General features: G+C 31.0%; 1 protein-coding gene across 1 annotated transcript in view; it reads right to left on the bottom strand.

Moving 5' to 3' along the window:
- Positions 1 to 1707: 1707 nt before the first annotated feature.
- USP25 (ubiquitin specific peptidase 25) overlaps positions 1708 to 25136 on the bottom strand; it is a 158211-nt gene continuing 134782 nt past the window's right edge. Inside the window, exons 25-30 of the mRNA XM_008572152.1 lie at positions 15402 to 15580; positions 14285 to 14363; positions 10375 to 10454; positions 6459 to 6582; positions 2633 to 2828; positions 1708 to 2320 (exon numbers count right to left, since the gene is read on the bottom strand). Of these exons, the coding sequence (XP_008570374.1) occupies positions 2148 to 2320; positions 2633 to 2828; positions 6459 to 6582; positions 10375 to 10454; positions 14285 to 14363; positions 15402 to 15580 (831 nt within the window). The 3' untranslated portion in view covers positions 1708 to 2147. The remainder of the gene's footprint in view (positions 2321 to 2632; positions 2829 to 6458; positions 6583 to 10374; positions 10455 to 14284; positions 14364 to 15401; positions 15581 to 25136) is intronic.

Raw genomic sequence — 25136 nt, 5'->3', positions numbered from 1 at the left:
TACTTGTCTCTCTAAATCATGTATTTACTTACACATTAAAGAAGGCCTTAAATGTCTTAAGTTCCATTTGAATTCTACCCTGAATTATTTCAGAATGTAATTTTTGGAGGTAGGAAGAAAGTACTATAGCAACAAAGATGAGAGTCATTTAAATCAAAGTGAAACCTGCCATGGACAACAGTTCTACGAGGTTCCAATTCTTAAATTACTAGCTATAGTTATATTTAACCTAGTAAATTACATATAAAAAATTTCATTGACCTTAATCATAAGACTAGATTAAAAGCCAATATAAAAACAAATTGTTTCCCCGGGTCTGGAAAAAAGGCCACTTCTTTAGATAAGTTATTTCAGATTCATTACTAGGAATATATAACCTGGTTTTTCAGTACAAAATACAACAATAATACTTACCCTTCAGCAAAATAGCCACATGATTCCCTGATGTACCTCTTGAAAGAAATAATTTCCCTATGGTGTTTGAGCATTTTGTGTCTCAGCAACAAATTACACATATAAACGCAAACAACTTCACCATTATGGTAGAATATCATAAAATATTGAAGATACTTTGCAAAAGCTATGATAATATATATGAAATTTCTAAACTTTTAACAGGACTTGAAAACCAATGCAGAATTATAATCAGCAGAGAACTTAAAATCTAAACCAAAGCACATTTTGATGGATACAATATATAAAATTGAACTTTACAGCAGGAATAGTACCAATTCCCTGTCGTTAATACCTTGGCAGTGTATCATACCTTTATAAAGAGCATCATATAATAGCTTAATATGTTTTTCTTCCTCCTCTATTCAGGACCTTTTGTGAGAGGCACTTAAAAAGAGCACTAGTTTTGGCGACGCTATAACAAACATACACATAGTATAATGATATATTTTACTATGCTAACAAAGTATCACTTATAAAGAAACTTTTATAAATTCAAAAATAGATTGTTGGTAACATGATTACCGTTAAAGTATTGATTGTGATTTTCATTCACAATATAACTTCATTAATCTTAAACAGCAGATCCGTCTACAAAATGTTCTATAGTTTTTTCCTTTTTGAAAAGGAGGTAAATAAAAGCAGTTAAGATACTCATAATTTCTAGTTAAACAATATCGACTTCATTTCACAGCATTAATTAGCAGAGAACATTTTCAATTAAAATGGTATACAATTTACAAAAATGGAGTGATTATATATTGCAAAACATTGTCCTCCATTATGCAGAATGTGTGTGTGTGTGTGTGTGTGTGTGCATGTATGTATTTACATATTTCTTTTGAGTTTCACAATTCAATAGCCCTTATTCAAGTACTTTTTTCAGGTTTCTCTTGGAATAATCACCTTGTTATGTTATTTGTAAACACACACACAAAAAAAACACCAAAAGGGTAATCTAAGAAAAGTTTAAAAGTTTCAGTGTAGTTTGACTTAAAAACCAGCTGCTACTTCAGTGAAAACCCAGTTGAATTCAAAATAGGTTTAGGTGCCATACTAAGTTCAACAACTTAGTAAAAAATAAAGATATATTTAAGTGTCAATTTACCTAGTAAATATCCTATGAGCTATCATTAGAGCAAAATTAAAAGACTGTATTAATCTATCCATCACCCAATCTTAATAACCAAAATTCACTTATATATTATAACTAAAATAATACACGAACATACAATATACCTGCTTACAAACACATAGGTAGCCATAAATAAAACTTTATTCTTTATTTTCATTTACAAGCTACCAAATATTATATATTGTACACAGTGCTGAACACTTAAATGGCTGTAGTCATGGAAGGCTTCAGACTGAATAGAAAGCTGCTGATAAAGAAAAGATAGAAGCAAAGTAATACCGTGAAGAAAGGTGACAAAAGCATAGTTTTGCCATAATAAAATCAATCAGATTTGTAATTATACATCAGTTCTGGTTAAAACAAAGTCTGAGTGCCATGCTATTCTCAGCTTTATTGTTTGCAGTCTGGCTAAAATCCGTATAGTTATTTTGTCTTTTGCAGTTATTAAAATAAAAAAAGTTAAAAACTATAGCAGCAACAAGCAAACCCAGTGACGGGAAGGCAAGGGTTAAGAACTAAAAAAAGTTTATACAGTGTGTTTAGGGAAAATGTGTGCAGTTTATCTTCCATCAGCAGGAGTCCGACTGAGGGACAACATGATTCGGGCAAATCGCTCACAGAGTTCATGCGTGGAGTATAAAGGTAACTTGGGTGGCTCATGGAAACCTTTAATCTCTGTAGAACAATCAAGCAGTTTTGGCAGAAAATCTGTCAGCTTTTCCTGGAGATTTGCTGAAAATACAAACAATTATATATAACTAAAGACAGAGAGAAATTATCAGATGATTGCCCTCAACATAATTTATTAACCTACATGGTTCAGTCGATGTTTCATTTCAAACTATGTAAAATAATTGCCATTTAAGCAGAAGAGATATATAAATGGCAACAGCAATGTGCACATCTTAGCTTACAAATAAATTTTAAAAAGTGACAATGTGAATCTGAAAATATAACAGAATGTAAAAAATGGCAAAAGTAAATTATCTAACTCCGTTTTTAACTCCAACAACTCAGGTGCCCACTAGCACTGTTTAAACTTACATTCCATTTCTTGTCCAAGGTAGGAACACCATCTGTTTCTCATATCTTCCACAGCAAGTATATCTTTCTCTTCCATTTCATCCACCAGTAATAAGGGCAAAAATGGAACAATAAAGTCATTCATGATAATGAGACCATTGTTTACTTCTCGATCTTCTCCAGATTCAAACAGTTCTGCAGCTTGCTCATTTAATTTCTTAATGCAATGAGAAAAAAAAACAATAGGTTTTGCTTCCTTCTTAAAAACACCTAGGAGTGTTAATACTGGAGACAACATGAGTATGTTCACAAACAGTATTAGAACAAGTAGGAGTCGTGAAAACAATTTCAACCTATTCTAGCACTAAGGATTTCTTAGGAAAAACTATGTATAGAACAATAGAAACAAAAGCAAAAAGCAAGTGAAGATGATTTTGTTGTGTTATAGCTCATGCTCAGTTTATATTACTCTGATCATCACCATATTCTACTTTTTATTCTCCAAAACTTAACTTTCCCCCATTCTAAAATTTTACAAGCACTCAAAGTAATTTTAAAAATAAATTGAGACTGCATATTAATTTTTAAAAAATTCTTCATCTTCTTCTCCATAAATGTAAACTGAACATATACTACTACATTCCTTGATACAAAAATATAAAGGTAATCGATTCTGTTATGTCTTCAACAAATTCTTACTGAGTACACACCATGTGCCAGAAACTGTTACAGATGCAGGGTTGTAACTGAGAGATTAACAAAGAAAACTCTCATGAAGCTTACAAATAAACATGGGGATTGGCAAACTTTTCCTGTAAAGGGCCAGATGTGAAATATTTAGGCTTTGAGGGCCATATAGTTTCTGTTGCAACTACTCAACTCTAACATTGTAGCACAAAGGCAGCCATATATAATATGTAAATGAATGGGCATGGCTATATTTTAATAAAATTTAATTCATAAAAACAAGTGGTAGGGAGGAGCACAAAGCACAGTGTGCTGACTACTGACCTAGTAGGACAGAGAAATGTGTGTGATAAATACAGACTTAAGAGATAAAGAATACAGATATAATAAGAGCTATAATGTTCAAAGGTTCATATTTGAAATCCTATAAAAATACTTTTAAAGCTAATTTCAAATACAAAATTTATACTTATGCTTACATTATATTATTCTTGTATAATATATCTTGACTTTGGAAAGAGGCTTGTGGTAAAAGTTCAACTCAGCCGTTAATCAATTATCCAATCTTGAATAAATTAGTTAAATCTCTTAGCTTCAGGTTCTTTATATAAAAAGTGGGATACTACTATCTTCCTTACATAGTGGTTAAGAGAACTGAATGAGATAAGTCTCTAAGTATCTACTATAAATTTTTGGCAATATATATTCAAAGAGATAATTAATTATTATTATTATTATTATGAAGGTTAATGTTAAGCTTTAATGTTAAGTTCAGAGAATCAAAGAATGTCCTGGAAACATCTTAAATATAGTATGTTCAAAGTCAGCCTTGCTCATCCTCTTAAGATTCCCCAATGCTAACACAAAACCAGAAAGTCAGGCAGCTTTGACTCTTCCTTTTCCTTCTTCCCATTTATCCAATAGTTACCATGTCCCTTGATTTCACTTCTTCACCATCTTCTATACCCTCTTCTTCATTTCCACTATACTTCTGCCTTAGTTGAGGCCTCATCCTCCTTCCCTTGTGTTTCCTCTCTAGAGTTCTGGACTTCAATCTCTATTCCTTTCCAGTCCATCCTCTAGCATGCTACTACCAGAATTATCCTCTGAAAATGAATTTGATCATGCCAAACCTAGTCAAATTTACACTGGTGCAATCTCATTAGAATAGTACATAAGCTTCTTCATAGTCTGACAACAAGTACGGTCAGCTTCATCACCTCACCTAAATCCACTCCTCGTTACCTAGCCACAATAAATTTATCTTCATTTTCTGTGTATACTTTCCAGGCCTTTTCATATGGTGTCCCTTTGGCTGGAGCATTCTTCCTTCTCTACAATGAATAAAGCTCTGGATTCGTCAAGATACAGATCAGTTTCTATCTCTTCTCTTATGGCCCTTCCCAACAATTCCAGGCATATCATTTTCCATATTTCTCATAATGGCACCTATTCTGGAACATAAAAATGATCTGTGTATGTCTCTTACCAGATTTGAGTTCTCTGAGAACAGGAAGTATATCTAACTCATCTTAGTATACCTCAAAAACGGACACTCGGTAAATATACAATATGAAAAAGCCTTGAAGGAAAGCACTAAAATAATCTTATAAGGTTACATTAAAATCCCTATGTAAAACAAACAACTAGGTGTGTGTGGCTGATTTACTAACAAAAAATGTTAAGAGAAACATTCTACCATTTTGGAATATTTTAGAGTAACTATCAAGTTTTTGGTTAAAATAAGCTTTACTGAAACATTTCCATACCCCAAGAATTCAATGTTTTAAGTTAAATAAAACTTGTCTTAATATAGTCAATACCTATTTCTATAAGTTAATATAAAGCTTTGGATTTTTTTAAGCTGAAATACATATAATTCAGGTGCTCTTTCTCAGGAACAGATTCAAAAACCTTTCAAACATGTCAAGGTAAGAATACCATCCTCAACGGATGCAAAGTATCAACAATTTTAAGTTTTAAATGCACTCAAATGCAGTAAAGTCAATTGAGAGAAAAATAATAAGATCACACCTTCTAATATTCCCATTCAAAAATTTTAAAGACATATCGCACACTAAAATTGGCATATACTCTGTAGTTCTACTGAAAGAAAACATTTCACCAGCAGACCCACTTGAAGTTTTTTAAAGTACACTTAAACCATGCAATTAACTTATAAGGGTTCAAAAACATATACTCTTTAACCTTTATTTATACATATATTTTAACAGAAAAATAAAAATCACAACCTAGGAATTCACAATATAGAATGGACTGATGTTAAGTTAATTAATAAGAGTAAAATCTAATCAGAAAAATATACAAAGATGAAATATGTAATTTTGTACATAAAGGCTAGCTGATTCAAAGAACATCAACAAAGTTTTCCAGACATGTAACGTAAACTGGTACAAAAAAATTGTTAAAAATAAATTTTAAGGGCCGGCCCGGTGGCGCACTGGAGAGTGCGCCGCTTGGGAGCGCGGCGGCACTCCCTCCGAGGGTTCGGATCCCATGTGGAGACCGGTTCCCGCTCACTGGCTGAGCGCGGTGTGGGTGCAACACCAAGGGTTGCAATCCCGTTACCGGTCAGTAAAAAAGACAAAAAGGAAAAAAAAAATTTTAAAGTTTATAACAATAGTAATATTTCAGAACATAGCTACTAAAAATATTTAAGGTAAAAATACCTACCAATCACCAGGTGCAAAAAAAGTATTAGGATGAATCCTCAGACATTATGCACACTGAGTATACCACCAGTACACCACTGTTTATAAAATCTCAGAAAAACCTATTATTTGTTTTCTGGAATAATAATAATAATGATAATAATAATAACGATATTTCCTCATGATCTATAAAGCCCTTCCACTTCCACCAAAAAAGGGAGTGGTAGCATGATGAAGAAATCTAAATATAGGAATATAAACAATCTGGTCACATTTTAAAAACATTTCTTCAATACTTCAGATCCATAAAGAAGAAGGGATAAAGAACTGAGTGTACTTTGCCATCTTAAGGAAACAGATGCAATTTATAAACATCACCATGATTCTTACCCCCTCAGAGTTTACAGTCAATCACTTACATATATAGTCTGGAAAACTTGCCCAATATAAGACAAATGATAAACATATACTATGTGCAATCAACTTACTAGTAAACATTCTCTTCTATAATGTGATATTAATTCTTCATCATGTCCTCTGTATGGGCCTTTGGACAAGAGTTCTTTGTTATTCTGATAAGCACAGATAAGGAACAGCAAGGAATCTATATAACTTAAAAATTAGAAACAAAACATTAATTAGTATTTTATCTTTGTGAAAAAAAAGTCAACTACAACTATAAAACATTTTAACTATACACTTAGATTTTAATTATCTGAAACAACATTTATGCATTGCATGCCTGAGAGCATCTTTTTAGCAACAGCAACATCTGAAAACAGGAAATAGTTATGCTTTAAAAGGAAAAAAAAAAAAATAGCAGCTAGGAATTAAGATAAAACTGGGAGAAAAGGCCATAACTGATGAAGTCAGATAGTTATCTTCTGTATGAGATGGTATTTATTTTCTTGATGTCTGCCACTTAGACTCAATATTAGGACTGGTGTGAAAGACAACAATCTACTTGTTTAACAACACATCATTTTTTATGAAGGAAGGATCCGTTTATTTTGTTTTATGATCACAAACATCATTTGGTTTGTTCAGTGACTAATTAGTCAGGTTTTTTTCTATGTGCAGACATAGTTCTAGTCATTGAGAAAAATGTAAAAGATAAAAAGGAGATTATCCAAAGGAGATGGAGAAAGTAGAAAGGGGAAAGCATGCTTCTAAATCTGGGAAACCTAATTAGATAAGACAAACAAGCTCAAAAACTAAAGGCTGATAGGTTTAGGCCTATGTGTTATATTAATAAAAATGTACATGTAACAAATTTCAAACTAGGTTTTTAAAAAGGAGGGGAAAGTGTTTAATAGAGTATTATGTTTATCTCTAAAATAATTTTTCTCCTAACACGTTAGAAAATATATAGTCATATACTTTTATAACCTAAATATGATATTTTAAGATATCTCCTCGGTCAGTTCTTTCAGTCATGAACATATCTTCTTACAGATTTATAGAGAAAAATGTAATTTCCTAAAAAAGTAAAATATTTCAAATAAACACAATTTTAAACGTCTAGGTTATGCTGCTAATCAATGCTATTGTTTATTATTTAATTCATGGACTCAGATGTAAAATAAATCCATTCCATACTCCAAATGTTAAACATACAATTGCTTGGAAATTAATGTACACATCATGACAAATCAAATTATATACTTGAAAGTGTCATAATGAGTCATTTATTTTAAACATTTTTTGAAAATGACTTCCTTCTAGGAATTTGTTTTTGAGAAAACTTGAGTATAAAATTTAATTTTGAAATAATATGACTGCTAATAAAATCCTCAGCTAAAGATTTTTTTGTTTTATTTATGATAAAAAAGGGAGTGATAATATTAAATGTTGTTTTACACCATTAAGTTAAAGTAATTTGTTATTTAATAAATGACTGGGACATCTACCTTTTCTTTTATAGCTATTAAGTTTCCTGTTGAAAAGATTGTTCCTGAATGACAGTTATATCTGAGTCACCTCTCTGAGAATAGCTCTGAAACCATAAGCGTGTTCCAATTTTCTAGTGAAGCTCACAAAATGTTCCCTATTTCATCAACCTTTATATTGCTTACAAATATATATATTCAAAGATATCCAGAATGAAGATTCAGCAGTCCAGTCCACATCTTATTTACTATAAAATAAGACCTTGTAGCCTGGTAGACTCTTTCACTAATACTACTGTAAAATTATGGTTCCTAAAAGCATTTCACTTCGCTACTCACAGAACTGACAAGGGCCCCTCAACAAATATTCCATTCAATGCTTTCAATTGTTGAGTTTTCATTAAAAACAAGTTTGACAGAACCTTTTGGCAATATTTTACACATAGCTAGGTATGGTAACTACTATATTTAAAGTGATAAAACTAACATTTCTTTTAAAGATATTCCATAAATATTATTTATCACCATTACTAGTCTATCCTTCCAATTTAATAAACATTTACTATACTAGCATACTGTCTGAGCAAGTATATATTTTAGAACTGATAAGCAAATTATAAAATTTAAACATACTTCAAAGTTATATTCTAAAGTCCTTTAACAAATATTAACTAGGAACAACTAGGTAGCTATAAAAGTGACAGTTTCATTTTTAAATTCTTAGTGAGTGAGACAACCAGATACTTTTTGTACTTATCTGATTTCTTTAAATTATAAAATAATACAGAGGTCTCTTTTTAAATTTTTCTCTCCCTAGTTAGTTGTATGATCTTAGTATTTACTGCATCTCTTTGGAGCCTAGTTTCTTTACCTGCAAAACTGAAATGCCTTTTTGATCGAAGACACTCTATTCAATTGTAAGATCATACTAATACTTTTCTCACATCAGCACAAATCTCAAAAATCCTAAAAATGAATTTGAATATTCTTATTTAAAAAAAAAAACTTGAATGAAATAATAACTCATAAAATGGAGCTACTGATCAAAATAATTTTCTACTTCAATGATGAAATTGAATTATCTTAATAATAACACAATGACTGGGACTTCAGTAATTTGTATTTAAGCATTTAGATACAATATTAGCTAAAACATTACTTCTTCCCTTTATGTGATAACTTTGGTGGCATTGTGCTCTAGAACAGCACTGTCCAACAGAACTTCCCACAGTGACGGTAATGTTTTATATCTGTGCTGGCCAATACAGTGGCCACTATCACATGTGGCGACTGAGCATTCAAAATGTGGCTACTGTGACTGAGAAACTGAATTTTTTGCTTTAATAATTTTAGTTAATTTAAATTCAAATTGTCACACGTGGTTGGTGGCCACATTGTTGGGCAGTATAGCTCTAGAAGTAAATGGCTATTCTGTCATTAAAAAAAAAAAAATACCTTAGCAGGGGCTTTTTACACTTCTTATGAGTATAAAAGAAAAAAAAAAAAAGAAAAACTGAAAATCCCTATTACTTGGCTGCAATATGACACTGTATTAAAAATAGAGCATTTTCCTAAAAAAAAAAAAAAAATCACTAGTCAAGTAAATTAATGTTAAAGGAGATGAATTAAGAAATGTGTGGAGAAATAAGTAAATGCAAACTAGTAAATAATCTGAAATGGTAAGTAAATCAAAATTCAACTTCTTAATAATTATAATAATTTCATAGTTAAATAAGTAAAAATTCCTTTAAGAACATCTTTAATTTAAATGAAAATCAATCTAAAATATGTGTGCAGTCCCATTACTTAGAAGTTTTCTATAGCTATACTTTTTATGGTATCTCGACATTCATACAGAGAGACAGATTGAAAATGCCATCTCTGATGTGAAGCCAAGATCAGACTCAGAAAGAATATGAAAAAGGCTGCTGACTGAAGGTTACAGAATAAAGAGTTCCATGTGCTCAGCTACCAGCTTCTTTGGTCCCCAGCAAACCTTCTAGGTTTCAATCCAATCCTATTCCATCCTAAGGTTCAACTGTAGTGTTTGAGAGATAATAAAAACAAAGATACTAAAGCCAACCTTACAAATTTAATTTAATAAAAATAAAATGAAAATGATATAAAATAAAAAATAAAATAATAAAAATAAAAAATATAGTTCATGTGGGGTATATAAGGATTCTTTGTACTAACTTCACTGCTCTAAAATAAAAAAGTTTATTAAAAATGTATTATTATGAATAAAATCTTTTCTATAGATGAGGTCATATCTGAATGGACTTAAGCACAAAAATTAAGTTCTCCTTTTCATATATGTCCACTTTGCCTTACCATTCTCTTTGGAAATTTTCTAGCCCAATTATGAGATACATATTTGTTTCCCTGAATTTCTTAAAAGTTTATTAAAAATGTATATTATAAATAAAATCTTTTCTATAGATGAGGTCATATCTGAATGGACTTAAGTACAAAAATTAAGTTCTCCTTTTCATATATGTCCACTTTGCCTTACCTTTCTCTTTGGAAATTTTCTAGCCCAATTATGAGATACATAGTTGTTTCCCTGAATTTCTTATAATCCTGATGCCACTCCTGCCATGGAAGAAAATAGTAAAATAAGATTTTAAAATTACAATGAAACTGGTCATAAAGTAACACATTGTTCTGATAACTATTTAAATTAATAGAAACAATGAGTTTGAAATTAAGATAAACTAGATCTAAATCAAGACTTTACTTTCTAACAAAAAAGACGATTTATTAACATAATAAATATAAAAATTATTAGGCAGAGATGAGGAATTAAACAATAAAGATCTCACTAGAAGATAACAGAAATACTAAGACAGGATAATAAGTAAGGCTCTCTTTCATTCAAAACTTCTTCAGTATAAAATCATGTTATTAAAATATTATTACAGTATGTACATCACACTGAAGGTAGGAAGTAAATAGTTACTACTTTTGTGCCACTCAAAGCTTGAACATTGCTACTTGATAAAGAACTTTAAGAAACTAAAAGAAAGATGTTATATTATAATACATTAATTTAACCTCTTAATTTTGCCAAATTTGTGGTAAATTTGATTTTAAATGTGGTAGCTGAGTAGTCTATTTACCTGAGATATGGTAAAAGGATAGCTGTGGTTCACATTTAACTACCACTCCCTTCCCTTCCCCACCCCCCAAAATTATACGGCATATCATAGGACTGAATGCTTCTGAGCTGATACCTTATAACTCTCAAAGAAAACAAAATTAGAACTTTGTTAACTTATCTAATAAAAATTGATTCAAGAAAAACAACTAAAATATAACATAGGATTAATTTAAAAGAGAATACTGATAATGAAAGTGTTAAAGCTTTTATGCACAACATTATGAGCCAATAACAATCAGAAACATGTAGCTAAGTTACTGGCCAACTATATTCTCACTGAATACAAACTTTTAATTATATTTTAATTTTTCAAGGCATAATTTTCAAACTATTAGTAGATCTTAATAACAAATAAAGGTAAAATTAGTCCTGCAAGTTTAAAACTGACTTCTGGGGAAAGTATTCAAACAGCCACTCCATATTGTCATTAGAATTGCTGTAGAAATTGTGAATAGGCAAATTTTTTCTGTAAAGGGCCAGACAGTAAACGTTTTAGGCTTTGCAGGCCATGAAGTCTTTTTTGCAGTTACTCAACTCTGTGACTGCAGTGTGAAGGCAACCACAGATATGTGTGAAGAAACAGCTGTGTTCCAAGAAAACTTTATTTATAAAAACAGGTCATGAGCTGGATTTGATCTGTTAGCCAAGGTTTGCTGACCCTTGAACTTAGAGAGCATGAGAAAGATATGAGGGATGTGAAGAATCCAAAAACATGTCATTTAAATACCGTATGATTTAATGGCTCTGCACTTAGAAAGAATATGAAAAGGTTTCAGAATAAAAATATGCTGAATCCAATCTGTTGAAGCAACCTGACAGAGGTGCTGCAGAATCAAATCACAATTAAAAATCAAGTCCCATGCACATGAATCCTGGGGACAAGGGTAGAAAGATAATTCAACCTGAAAGGCACAGACTTGAAATCATTATTAGCTAAAAGATGACTTCACTTGCTCCTCATAGTCACAAGGAAATATACTCTGCATATCTACAGCTCCAGATTGCATATCCTGGTCAAAATAGCTCTGGTCAATGTGTTTCCTTTATGGGTAAAATAAATGCCTTTGAGCTTCTGCCTATGTTGACTTCTGAACTGTTTTACATGGGAGCCTTTGACAATTGAAATGGATTTTTGAATATGGAGTGAAGAAGGGATCCAATTTCATTTATTTCTCAGAACCACTTATTGAGATGTCCTTCCATTGTTCACTGATTTTACCTTCTCTGGCATATCTCATATGTCCATATAAGGATGGATATGTTCCTAGATTTTCTCTTCTGTTTTATTGTTCTAATTTACCTATTCTTATGCAAGTATCATTATAAGACTATAATGGTTAAGACAGCATATCTTGGGCCGGCCCCGTGGCTCACTTGGGTGAGTGTGGTGCTGTTAGTGCCGAGGCCATGGGTTCGGATCCTATACAGGGATGGTCAGTGAGCTCACTGGCTGAGCATGGTGTGGACAACACCAAGCCAAGGGTTGCCGTCCCCTTACCGGCCAAAAAAAAAAAAAAGACAGTATGTCTTGCTTTCTAGTAGTATAAGCTTTCCAGCTTCTTATTCAAGAATGTCTCTGATAGACTGGGATCTATTTACATAAAATTTTTCAATCAGCATATTAAGCTCCATAAAACATCTTGCTAGAATTTTCACAGGAACTGCATTGACTCTAAACCATTTGGGGAAAACTGACATCTTTACAATATGAAGTGTTCCATATATCATATGTATTAACATTTATATGGTCTTCATGAATGTCTCCCAATAAGTTTTATAATTTTCTCAACAGAAGTCATATATATTTTTTGTTAAACTTATTTCTAGGTACTACATGGTTTCAGATGACATGTAAATGGGGTCATTTTTATAAATTTTATTTTCTAATTATTTGTCACTAGTGTAAGGGAATAAAATTGATATTTGACACAGATTTGTATGTTGCGAAGTTCTCTTATTAGTTCTAATAAATTCATCTGTAGATTTTGTTTGAATTACTAAGTAGAAAATCTGCAAATAATGACTTATTTTCTAATCTTTCACTTTTTGCTTATTTATTTTACCTTACTGTCTTTTTCCTGATCCCAAAAGTAAAGATTTCAATGTTCACAAGTTCATATATTTGCTGTAATTTTGTACTTCTGTTTTTAGAGACACTCTAGTGGATTAAGGGAGTTAACCTTATCTTCCAGGTTAGACAGGAGTTTTCATCAAAAATTACTGTTTTTCTGTATCTTTCTTCTTCTCTGTTAATGTGGTGAATTACACTAATTGTTTAATGGAATCTAATATAAGTTTATAAATGAGATCAAACATCAATCAAAGGCATCCAGGAAAGTGATGTAAAATTTACTAGATTCATAAATTTTAAAAAGACAATGCATAAAGCTAAATTTAAAAGGTTGAAACATACTAGGTATTTGAATTGGTAAAGTAAAATAAGGAATATTAATTTTAAAGCCAAAGTTAACGCAGAATTTTGTGTACAAAAAAATCCTGCAAGCACATGTATAAGTGTCTGTGTGTATGCTCTCTCACACACAAAAAACTGTCTTATAATGACAAATATATGTAGCATACAATGACTGAAACAAATCTCTAACTTCTCCCAAAAATAACTTCTCCCAAAAATATCTGATGAAGCAAACTGAAAGAAAAAATACAGCATACCATCAGTGTAGTATAGAAGTTAAGAATGCAGGTTATGTTAGCCAAGTTGTAAACTTCTACCTGTGAAAACTTCAGGCAGGTTATTTCACCTCTCTATGCCTCATTTTTTCATGTGTAAAACAGGAATAAGAATACAACCCAGTTCATAGTGTTTCTGTCTGGATTAAATCAGTTAATAAATACATGTAAAGTGCTTAGAAGAATGCTTGACATACAGTAGGCTCTTGATAAATATTAGTTATTATCATGTAAAAGCAGTTTCAAAATTAACAATGTAATGTGTTACACTGTTTTTAAGCTAGAAAAATTCATTAAAAAGAACTGAAAATTAGTCTTAGAATATTAAAGAGGACTGTATATACAAATAAAAACCAAAAACTTCCTTTTTTGGTTTTAAGCTTTTTGTTCTATATGTCATTATATCAAATTAATCCTAAAATCATTTACAAAAGTATTAATAAATTGGACACCAACTTAGAAATTTAATTTTTACTTATCATAACAAATTCAAACTTAGCTATGCTGAAATGAGAGTATCAGTAAACTACAGAATCTCTCAATCTAGAATTCAACCTCTCTAAAAGCATATTACCTCATATTCTTCCAAGTTTATTTCTTCAGGTTTTATCATTTCCAGTTTGGCTTGAGCAACTTTCATTATGTTGTGGCACCTTCAAAAAAAGAAGTATATTTCTAAATCAAAAGCAAAATCCACAAAAAATGAAAAATGTGTGTTACACAAAACTAAACTACTAAACACATCCATTGTTACTGAGCAAACAATTCCCAAATAACCTTAAGCAAAAAATGTGTTTTTTGGACCAAGCTGGATAGTTACAAAGATAATAGCATCAATAATTTAATTCAAATTTACCATGTTATATTTATGTATGACTTTTAAATTATATTCTATTAATATAGCTAGCATAGGGGGAAAAAAAAGAGTTTTGATAATGTGATCCTATTAATCAAGCCCAAGAAACATTACATCTTCTTTTTCCCCCAAACGGCATTATTATTAAATAGTGAAAAGAAGAAATCCAAAATGTGCCTATCATTTCATTTCAGGTAAAAATGGAAACATTCCAATTTCATGATCAGAATCACTGCTAAAGAAATCACCTCAAAATATATTTAGTTGATTGCATGCACCTAACCCCATCTTTCAAGCACAACAGAAATCAGGATATCAAAACAGAATGACTACTTGCAGTCCCCAGGACAGATAACTAAAAAGGACTAAAAAGTCAATGGGATTTCTCCATTAATATCTTCCCCAAATTCAACAGCATATATTTGCTGGAACACAGTGTGCATTGACAGCTCAGAAAATGAGGGTCATAATCAGTCATATTTCTGAGCTATTTGCAGTCATATGTAACAAAATAATGCTGCTACTAATACAAACAGTAATAGCTGACATTCATTGAGCCCTTAACTAACTACCAGATATTGTGCAAAACCATTTACTTGTTTCATTTTCCTTAAATGAAACAACAGACACATGGTGAGGCAGAAATTGATCTTACATGTGTTTCCCCTCACATTCTCCTCTGCTACACACTTTTTAAACTCAGTATCTTTGAGATATTCATAAAAGGATAATCATTTATTTCAGAATTAAAACGTAAGTACAATTACAACAGGGATCTGCAAAAACCAATGACAATTTCAGCATATGGGTTAGATATTTTACATTTTCAAATTACCTTTCATCGAAACTCAAATTTCTATCTCCAAATTGTTCTAGCAAAGTTTTCTCAATGATTTTCTTTGGTGCCTGGTTTTGGATAAAGTAGACTACTACATGATGTAAACGATAATCTGTTTCTGGAGGGGTATCTTCCTGGGCCAACTTAACCAACCTTGAATACTCCAACTTAATTGCCTAGAAAATGCAATGAAAATGACAATTTTTGTTAACTTCAATAATCAAAATCCTTCAATATTACAACTTTAATTCTTGCATTCAAATGTTTTTTTTTTTCTTTACAAAATATCACAAACAAGGCAGTACATTTAAAAATACTGTTCCACTTTCCACAGTTTCAAAGAATTTTCTGAGTAACTAACCACAAAGGCCCTTCTTTATTCCTTCACTATATAAATGTTCTTTTTTGTTTCCAGACTCATTGGTGGTAAAATAATACATCTATGATGTGAGTAATTTTGTAAAATTTATCAACACCTGGTCAAAGTCTATCAGGGACATCACAAGATGGTGATGCTAAGTTCTCCTATCACATTTTCTCTTTCTAGCATCAGTTTGAATACCCAAATTTTAGGGTTAATATACTAATACAGCTCCCTAGACTACCTGTATCTGTAAGAAAACAGCTGTCTCTTAAGTGCATAGCAATATTACTACAATTGACTTTTGGCTTAACAGCCTACAAATAAGGGATGAAACAGCAAGCCCTGAGGTTATAGATGTCATGGAATGAATTCCTTGTTGCTGCAACAATATTTAAATTTTATTAATTTAATAATGATTATACACTATTATCACTATTATTACCTTAATGCTTGAGCTTACTTTATACACAGAAACACCTCAGAATTTACATGTAATTATAGAGACATGATAAAGACTAATACATGTGTCCTTACATGAGCAAAATCTGGAAAATATCTGACCGTACAGAAACATGTGTAGACCTATACACATCACATACTGCTGTATACAAGAAGCCCATATGATAAAAGATAACACTTTTTAAAATATTCATTTATATATTAGACTTACATCTAAATTCTACAACTTTTAACTATAAAATATTTTGGGCTACATACAAGATATATTACATACAAAAAAATCCATCCTATTAAAAAGGATTTTTGAAAGCAGTGCATATCTTTCTTACATAATTCTTGCCCATCCAGATACTACCATTTCTGTGGTTGTGCGAGGGTACTTCAAAAAGTTCCTGGAAAGATTTGCATTAATTTTTAATTCTCTTTTTCCACAAACTTTTTGAAGTAACCTCATATTTTATAGAAGAAAGAAAAAGTGATAAATAGTAAATAAAATATAGTAGCTAGGTATCATCATACTTAATTAAAGGGAAGGTTAGTAAGTCCTTTCTATATAAGCACAACATTATAAATAAAATAAGAGAATCATTTTTATAGCAAATACAAATGTTCTAAAATACTTTTCCCTTGAAAATTCAATTTTTTTTTTTCAGTATATACATGTCATTCCAAAGTCTTACTGCCGTGGTTAAAAACAGCCATAAAAATCAACTGTATTTTGACATGTAAGATTATCAAGGCTTACTGCATGCCTAATTAGCACAAATAAGCGTTGCTTAGAACTCAATAAAATCTTTCTATTTTCCCCAATTAGGAAAAAAAAGGCATATGTTCATTTAATAACTAAAGTTTGCAGAGTTTGAGAATATAAAGTATACTGAATCGAAAACATAAACAGTTACTGTTCTTTGTTGTTATAGCTCTTAGTCAATGATATTATAGACTATCAGAAGGCTTTTAGAATATTCAGATATTCTTTGTACCATGAATATGCATAATCAATTAAAAAAAAGAATATTCAGATATTTCAGATATCATGCTTTTGTCCAAAATTAGTATGACCAAAACAAAATAAATTTGTATTCTCTTAAAATAATATTATAGGTTTTCATATAAGGAATTAACATACTACATGGTCATCCATTCATTCCTCTACCTACTTTCAAAATAGAAACTGTGAATTTTTATAAATAGCAGATTTCTGTTAGAGAACTGATATGTATAGCTCCTTGTACTCTAAGATGACATGTTTACCTCTTGATTTTGCTCAATTTAAGATTCTCCTAATTTTTATAAGTCAATGCCAAAGTCACAGTACTTTTCAATCTACCAGTGTATACACCAGTAGAAGCAGAAAGGCACTTCAAAATTTCTAAGAGTCATTTCTCAAACACACAAAAATACACTTTTACCAGCATAAATGCATTTTTCAACTATCTTTTATGAACTTCTTTCTTAAGAAATGTTGTGACTTTTTAAACATACTGAAATCATATCTATTCAAATTCTCAACAGATGTTCCATGTTAGTATATTTAGCAGAACTCTACATAATCTGCCATGATGAGTAAAGTTAACATTATGTTAAATTTACCTCAACTTCTTCCTGAGAATCCTGTTCTAGAATTATATTTGACCATATTTTTGGCTGCCTATAATAATAATTAGTTTTGAATTGACACATATTGATTGTACACATTTATGGTGTACAGAGTTATGTTTCAATACATGTATATAATGTGTGGTGATCAATCAGGGTAATTAGCATACTCATCCTCACAAAAATTTACCATTTCTTTTTTATTACAGACACTGCAATGAAACCACCACACATTTACAAAATGAAATGTAATACTGGTCACTAGGTGATGAAACTGCTTTGCATTTAACTTTTGCACGAGACCTTTAAGATCAGGCCCAGTGTTACCTAGTCACTGTCTTATTTCCTATTACTCTTTAGTAAGGCCCTCTTTCCATCTAGGTCAGACTTGTCTCCCCAACAAATGCACACATGCCTTTATTTCTCAAGTTCTCAACATATGTGATATCCTTTCTTGTTTGCTCCCCATCTATCTAAAAATGACCCATTCAATAAGACTAGTTTAAGTCACTTTTTTGAAACCTTCTTCAGTTCTAAAGATCCAAATGATTTCTACCTAGACTGTTCTCTAAATTATATTATAAAATCTTATTTGCACATAAACCTCTGAGTCTTAATGCTCTTATTTCTAAAATAAAGTTAGTTAAGAGAGTTTATGTATATTTTTAAATGCTCATAAACTATTTTTTAAAAATTGACAGTGTACCAAGAGATGAAAAAAACCTACTTCAAATTCCAGAGGATTAAAATCATATAAGCCATATTCTTTGACCACAATGCAATACAAATAGAAATTGAAAACAAAGATAACTCCCAAATTAAATACCAAGGAACTTAAAAACACTGTTCTAAATAATTTGGGGGCCAAAGGAATAAAAATTATATTAATATTGAAAATAGGGGATATCAAAACCTACAAGACTGGCAGTCAAAGGAAAATTACAGCTTAAATAACACAGAAAAAAAATGATTTCAGGCCGGCCCGTGGCTCACTCGGTAGAGTGCGGTGCTGATAACACCAAGGCCATGGGTTCGGATCCTGTATAGGGATGGCCGGTTTGCTCACTGGCTGAGCGTGGTGCTGACAACACCAAGCCAAGGGTTGAGATCCCCTTACCAGTCATCTTAAAAAAAAAAAAAAAAAAAAAAAGATTTCAAAAATTTAGAAAAAGAGAGAAAATAAACCACAATAAAGTAGGAGAAATAAAATAATGTAACACTTTGATAGTCAAAGGCTTTTTTTTTCCCTAAAGAGTTGGACGGAAGACCAAAAGGATGGGGAGAAAACTCAACACTAGAAATAAGAAAGGAGATAATACAAAAATGCAGGGAAAAATGTTTTAAAATGTATTAAATAATAATACATATAACTTTGTCAATCAACTACAATATCTTGCTTAAACAGATAATTATCTAGGAAAATATAAATTACCAAAATTGATTTAAGAGGTAGAAAAACTGAAAAGACCCATGAAAACTACAGAAGAACTTAAAAGGTTGTCCTAGATCTGTACCCAATAAAGGAATCAGGCCCACATTGTTTTAGAGCTGTGCTGCTTCAAGGAACAGATCACTTCCATGATACCTAAACTGCCCCAGAGCCTGCAACAAAAGGGAGAGCCTCCTTAGTAACTACACAAGTGTAGCATAATCTGAATATCAAAAATTGACAAATATAAAAAAGAAACTATAGATCAAATTTTTCTATGTACATAGATGCAAACACCCATATCCATTTTTGATAAACTGCATGGTTTACAAAAATAATATATAGGAACAAATGGTGTGTACAATGATAAATAAAGATAAACATTAAGATCTTTACATTGCAAGGATTAGGAATTAAGATGATATCTGTCCAGCATCTCAAGAGATGCATTAAAAAAATTTCTAAATTCTGGGCCGGCCCGGTGGCGCACTGCTACAGTGCGCCGCTTGGGAGCGCGGCAGCGCTCCTGCCGAGGGTTCGGATCCCACATACAGACCGGTTCCCGTTCACTGGCTGAGCGAGGGGCGGGCGCAGCACCGAGGGTTGCGATCCCGTTGCTGGTCCCGGTCCGGTACGGGCGCGACACTGAGGGTTGCGGTCTGTTGCCAGACACGAAAAAAAAGACAAAAAAAGGGAAAAAAAAAAAAATTCTAAATTCTAATACTAATCACTTTAAAAAATTTTCACTACAAATTTGAGAAAATGTTTTTAACTCTAGAAAGGGGATCTATAATAAACCAATATTATATATTATAGTTAATACTAAAACATTAATTGCATTCTCATTAAAATTGGGAACTAGACAAAGGAGACTACTACCATTATTTTAATATTTGGAATATGTTATGTAATTTCTGGTCAGCACAATAAAATCAGAAAAGAAATAATAAATAAGCATAATGGAAAAATGAGATAATTACTGGGACACAGTTTACTGCAATAATCAGGAGAATCAATTGATAAACTATTAGTAAACATAGAGTCAGTAAGGTAGCCAGATATAATAGAAACATATCAAATTATTCGGTTTTCCCATTACCTACCCTTCTAACAACCTGGTAGAAAAAGTGGGGGTAAATTAACCAATTTATAAAGGCAAAAGTTTTTATATGTCTAGGAATAAATTATATAAAAACATATAAGACCATGATAAAGTAAAAATTATAAAACCTTACTAAAGGATATAATACAGGATGATGAAAGTGAAAAGGCATATCACATTCCTTTTTAGAAAGACTCAAATATGAAGAATATCATTCTGCACCTCATCCTAAACTAATACATAAGTATACTGCAAATATAATCAAATTCTGAAAGGATTTGGGGAGGGGTAGCAATTGATTCTAGAAATCATCAAAGAAAGAAAAATGAGACACAAAATTTTTGATTACAAAAGAAGAAAATTAGTAATGTTCTTCCTACAAAATGTCAAAATGTATTACAAATAGTCCATAATGTAAATTAGTATATTGTACAAAAATAGAAAAGCAGATTAGTGAAATACAGAGACCCAGCCATACCCACTTAAAAATAGTAATTTAGTATATGACGAAGATGGTATTTCAAGCCAGTGTGAAAGGATGCAGTAGTCAACTTTGTTTAAACTGCTTAGATATTTTTCTATTTAGAGAAAACTAAAATCCCAGATCCAGTAATCTAAACAAAAAGTAAAATCATGAAAGTAGAATTAAAGATTAGCATAATTTTGGAAGTGATCATATAGCCCCAAATCCATAAAGAAAATACTGCCTTATTTTATAAGATTAAAATAATTCTAAGCAGTAAGACACCAAAACTAATTTTAAAAGACAAATTACAAAGCAGAAAATATAATTTGCAAATCAAAGATGAATTGTCTTAGCAAATCAAATGCTCATTTAACTTAAAAAAAACTCAACATGAAAAACGTACAAAGAAGATGAATAGACAACATAAAAACCAACTGCCAAAATTCATCAAAGATCAAAAAATTCACTAAAAAATGAGATTACTATTTATATATCATTTTGTCAGACAACAAGCAGTAGGTATAAAACATAGTCTGTTTGAAGGCAATTTGACAATATTGTCAAATTTAAAATTTGCATGAACTTTGACTTGTCAATTCTACTTTGCTATGTTCACACAAGTGTTCAATAATATATGTACAGGAATGTTCACAGCAATACTGGAAATGACCCAAATACCCAGCAACAATAGTGATGATAATTTTAATTAAAAGAGCTAACCGTTTTCGAGTATTCTTTATGTGACAGATAATGTCTGATGAGCCCCAATGAATTATCTCATTTAATTCTCAGGACAGCTCCATTTATAAATGAGAAAAACTGGCTCAGATAATTTAATAAATTCCCTAAAGTCATATAAGCATTAAGTCATAAAGCTAGAATTTAAACCTAGGCATCTGACCATAGAGCCCTTACCAGTAACAGCTAGTCTGGGACAGAGCTTCATAATCCAGAGCATGAATAAGTTATGGGTGTGCTGAGATATTGATATCATCAGCCAAAAGTTCCTTGGTACATCACTGCTGGACACATACTATCGTTTTCCATGTTTGTCATAACAGAAGAAATTGTGATGCCTTGATCTAAGAGAATGTTTAAATAAATATTGGTAAACTCAATAGAAAATAAAGAACAAATAATGAAATAAAGCTATAAATCCTGATACGAATAATCATCTATCATTTTATATGAAAAAAAAAACTCAAGAAGTAAACAATAGGAAGAGTATACTTCTATTCCTATTTAAATTATAAATGTATGGATGAATATTTGAATATAAGTCAGTCTTAGGTATCTGACTACCCGGGAAAACTTTTGAGAAACAATCAATAGAGGCAACTGTGGAGTGAGAATTAGGAAGTGAGAGAAAAACATGTACATTTTATATTTTGGTATATGTATAATTAGTTTAAATGTCACTTTCTCTAAGAAGCCCTAGAAGAAACCAGCTGTTTTCTCGTTATATGTTCTCCTTCCACATCAAACTGCTGCTTCACCATACTGATTACAATTCTAACTAATGTTTTGCTTCTCTACTAGAAAATAAGCTTAAGACAGAAATTCAGTCCATCATTATTCCAGCAACTGGATTTAGGACAGTATCTTGCATATAAGCAGGTAATACCTGTTGAATATGTCCATCAACAGCAGAATGGAAAAAATTATAGTACAGTCATACAATGGAATACCATAATGAGATCAAACAAACCACAACTATATTCAGTAACATGAATAAAGTTCCAAACATGTTGAGTAAAAGCAGCAATACAAAAATAACCTAGAATAAAAGATTCCAGGTATACAAAGTTCAACAGGAACACTAATTTATATTGTTATAAGTCCAGATAATGGCTACTTTGGGGTAGGGGTAGAGTGTTGTCATAGGAAGGAAGATCGAAGGTAGTTTCTGGAATACTGCTAATGTTCTACTTCTTGACCTGGTTGGTGGTTACACAGGTAGGTATATTTTCACTTTGTGATAATTCACTGAATTGTACACTTATGAACTGTGTACTTTTCAGCAAGTTTTACATTTTACCAAATACATTTTAATATCTATTGAATAAGCAAAGGGGTAAATAAAGTTAAATAAAGGTACTTCAAAAGTAAAAAAGGGTGGTAAAGTCATGTTGACTGGGGACAATTATGAAGCAATAAAATAATTAGTAAGAAAAAAAGTTTCATAATACAGAAGTGTTATTACTTCATTAAAACCCTAAGGGGTACTTTAATAGGTATAGACAAATTATATAAAAAAATTTTAATGCCTTCCAAAGTAAATGATAAAAGCTCATATTTATAATATATATATTATATATATATTATATATAATATATATATATATTTATATATATATATATTATTATAAATATCTCATATTTATAATAATAATATGACCCTCTCATCCCTACTCTCTGTACATACACATACAAGCAATCAGTACTTCGAAAATACTTCTTTTTTATCTTCTGGCTTTTATTTTTGCTCGTCATAGTAGCTTTGTATTGACTTTCCCTGAATTTCATTTTTATATAACAGATTCTTTTCTGTTTAAGCCACTATTATTTGGTGTTTTTCTGTTAATAGTAGAAACTAATTCTAACAAATAAAGTCAATTTAGGAAAAGGACCATGTTAAGTGTAGCCCAGTCTCTTCCTCTTTCCTTTCTTTTTCCAGATCTGCCTGCCTATTAGTCATTCTTTCATACTGCATGTTTACAGGGGAAGACTCCCACATGGAAGGACCTGTGGTTGAAAGAGTTCCTATGCATTAGTTACTCTTCCTAATTCAGAAATTAAACCTTAGCAAGTCCACTTACACAGACCTAACTTTCACTCTCCAACTCTGCTTTCTGTCAGTAACAAAGCTAACAGTTTTATCACATGGTTTTATGATTAGCAAACATGCTCAGCATGAAACAATTGGTCTGACCATAATACATAAGGAAATCAATACTTAGAAGTACTTAGGCACAGATTTGAAAAGCTTTCTCTCACAGTCAAAAAACTAATGTAATATAAACCTGACAAAGATTTTTTTTTTTTGGTAACGTGACAGGACAGAAAAGGTACTAAAAAAAACTTCTTCCTTCAATTTATAATAAACTAAAAAGAATAAAATTTTTTTAAAATACTGTATCTAATTTAGGAAAAATAAGAAGCAGAAGTAGCCATCATATGTTAGATACTGTTCTGTGTACACATTTTGTCAATTAATACTGAATGTTGATGATGATTAAAATCAATTATCAAGAAAACATAAAATATTTAAACATGCCAATAACTGTGGAAGGAATCAAAAAATTTGACGAAAGATCTACCCCCTAAAAAAGGGGCTAGGCTCATATGGTTTTACAAGTGAGTTCTAATTTACTCTTATGGAACAGAAAATCCCTATACTAACTACAGTAGAGTATTTTAAAAAAAAATAGAAAAGCTCTCAAACTCATTTACTAAAGCTAACACAACCATAACAACAAACCTGATGAAAACAGCAGCACAAAAAGGAAAAATGTACACCACATTCATTTATTAATATAGAAACAAGAAAACCTAAATAAAATACTAGTGAGTTAAGTTTAGATTGTGTACATTTGAATTTATAAAATATTTACTAAGAAAAGCATTTTAAGTAAATTGTCAAGAAAATTTATGTAACCTTGGATTAGAGCACACCTTTTAATACAGCAATGAAATTCAAGAATCCATAAAGGAAGAGAAAGATTTGAGGGCATATTTTAAAAACTTCTTTATGGAAAAAGGTAAACTATTTCAAATAGAAAAGGCAGAATGGAGAAAAATACAGGACACATGTCATAAAGAGGGTAATATATAATAAATAAGAGTATATCTACACCATGAAATACTAAATGCAGCTAGAAAGATAATGTGGTAGATACAGGGTCTTAACTTTAAGAATGCCCACAATATATTTCTGAGTAATATGTTACAAAAATAATATAAACCTAAAGCCTACTTAAAATTTTTTTAAAAAATTCTCTATATCTGTACAAGGGTATTTAAAAATATTCATGGAAAAAGACAATTAAAAAATAATATGAATCTTTCCATGAATGTTTTGAAGTATCCTTGCATACTGTTATCAAGAGAAGGGAAAAGCCAGAAAAGATACATAGTGCTAACAGTAGTTACAAAAGGGAAGTGAGGGAGATTGTTACTAGCAGTTTTATTTCACACATCTCTATGTTAACAAATGATTGCATTTTGTATATATTACTTTTGTTTTTACAATTTTTAAAAATTATATATTATAGCTAGAATTTTCCAAATGCTAATCATTTGCCTTTCCCCAAA

The sequence above is a fragment of the Galeopterus variegatus genome, unplaced genomic scaffold, assembly GCF_000696425.1.
Source record: "Galeopterus variegatus unplaced genomic scaffold, G_variegatus-3.0.2 Scaffold758, whole genome shotgun sequence".
Taxonomy (NCBI): domain Eukaryota; kingdom Metazoa; phylum Chordata; class Mammalia; order Dermoptera; family Cynocephalidae; genus Galeopterus; species Galeopterus variegatus.
The sequence above is the reverse complement of the archived record's forward strand: the minus strand, read 5'-3'. Positions and strand labels throughout refer to the sequence as shown.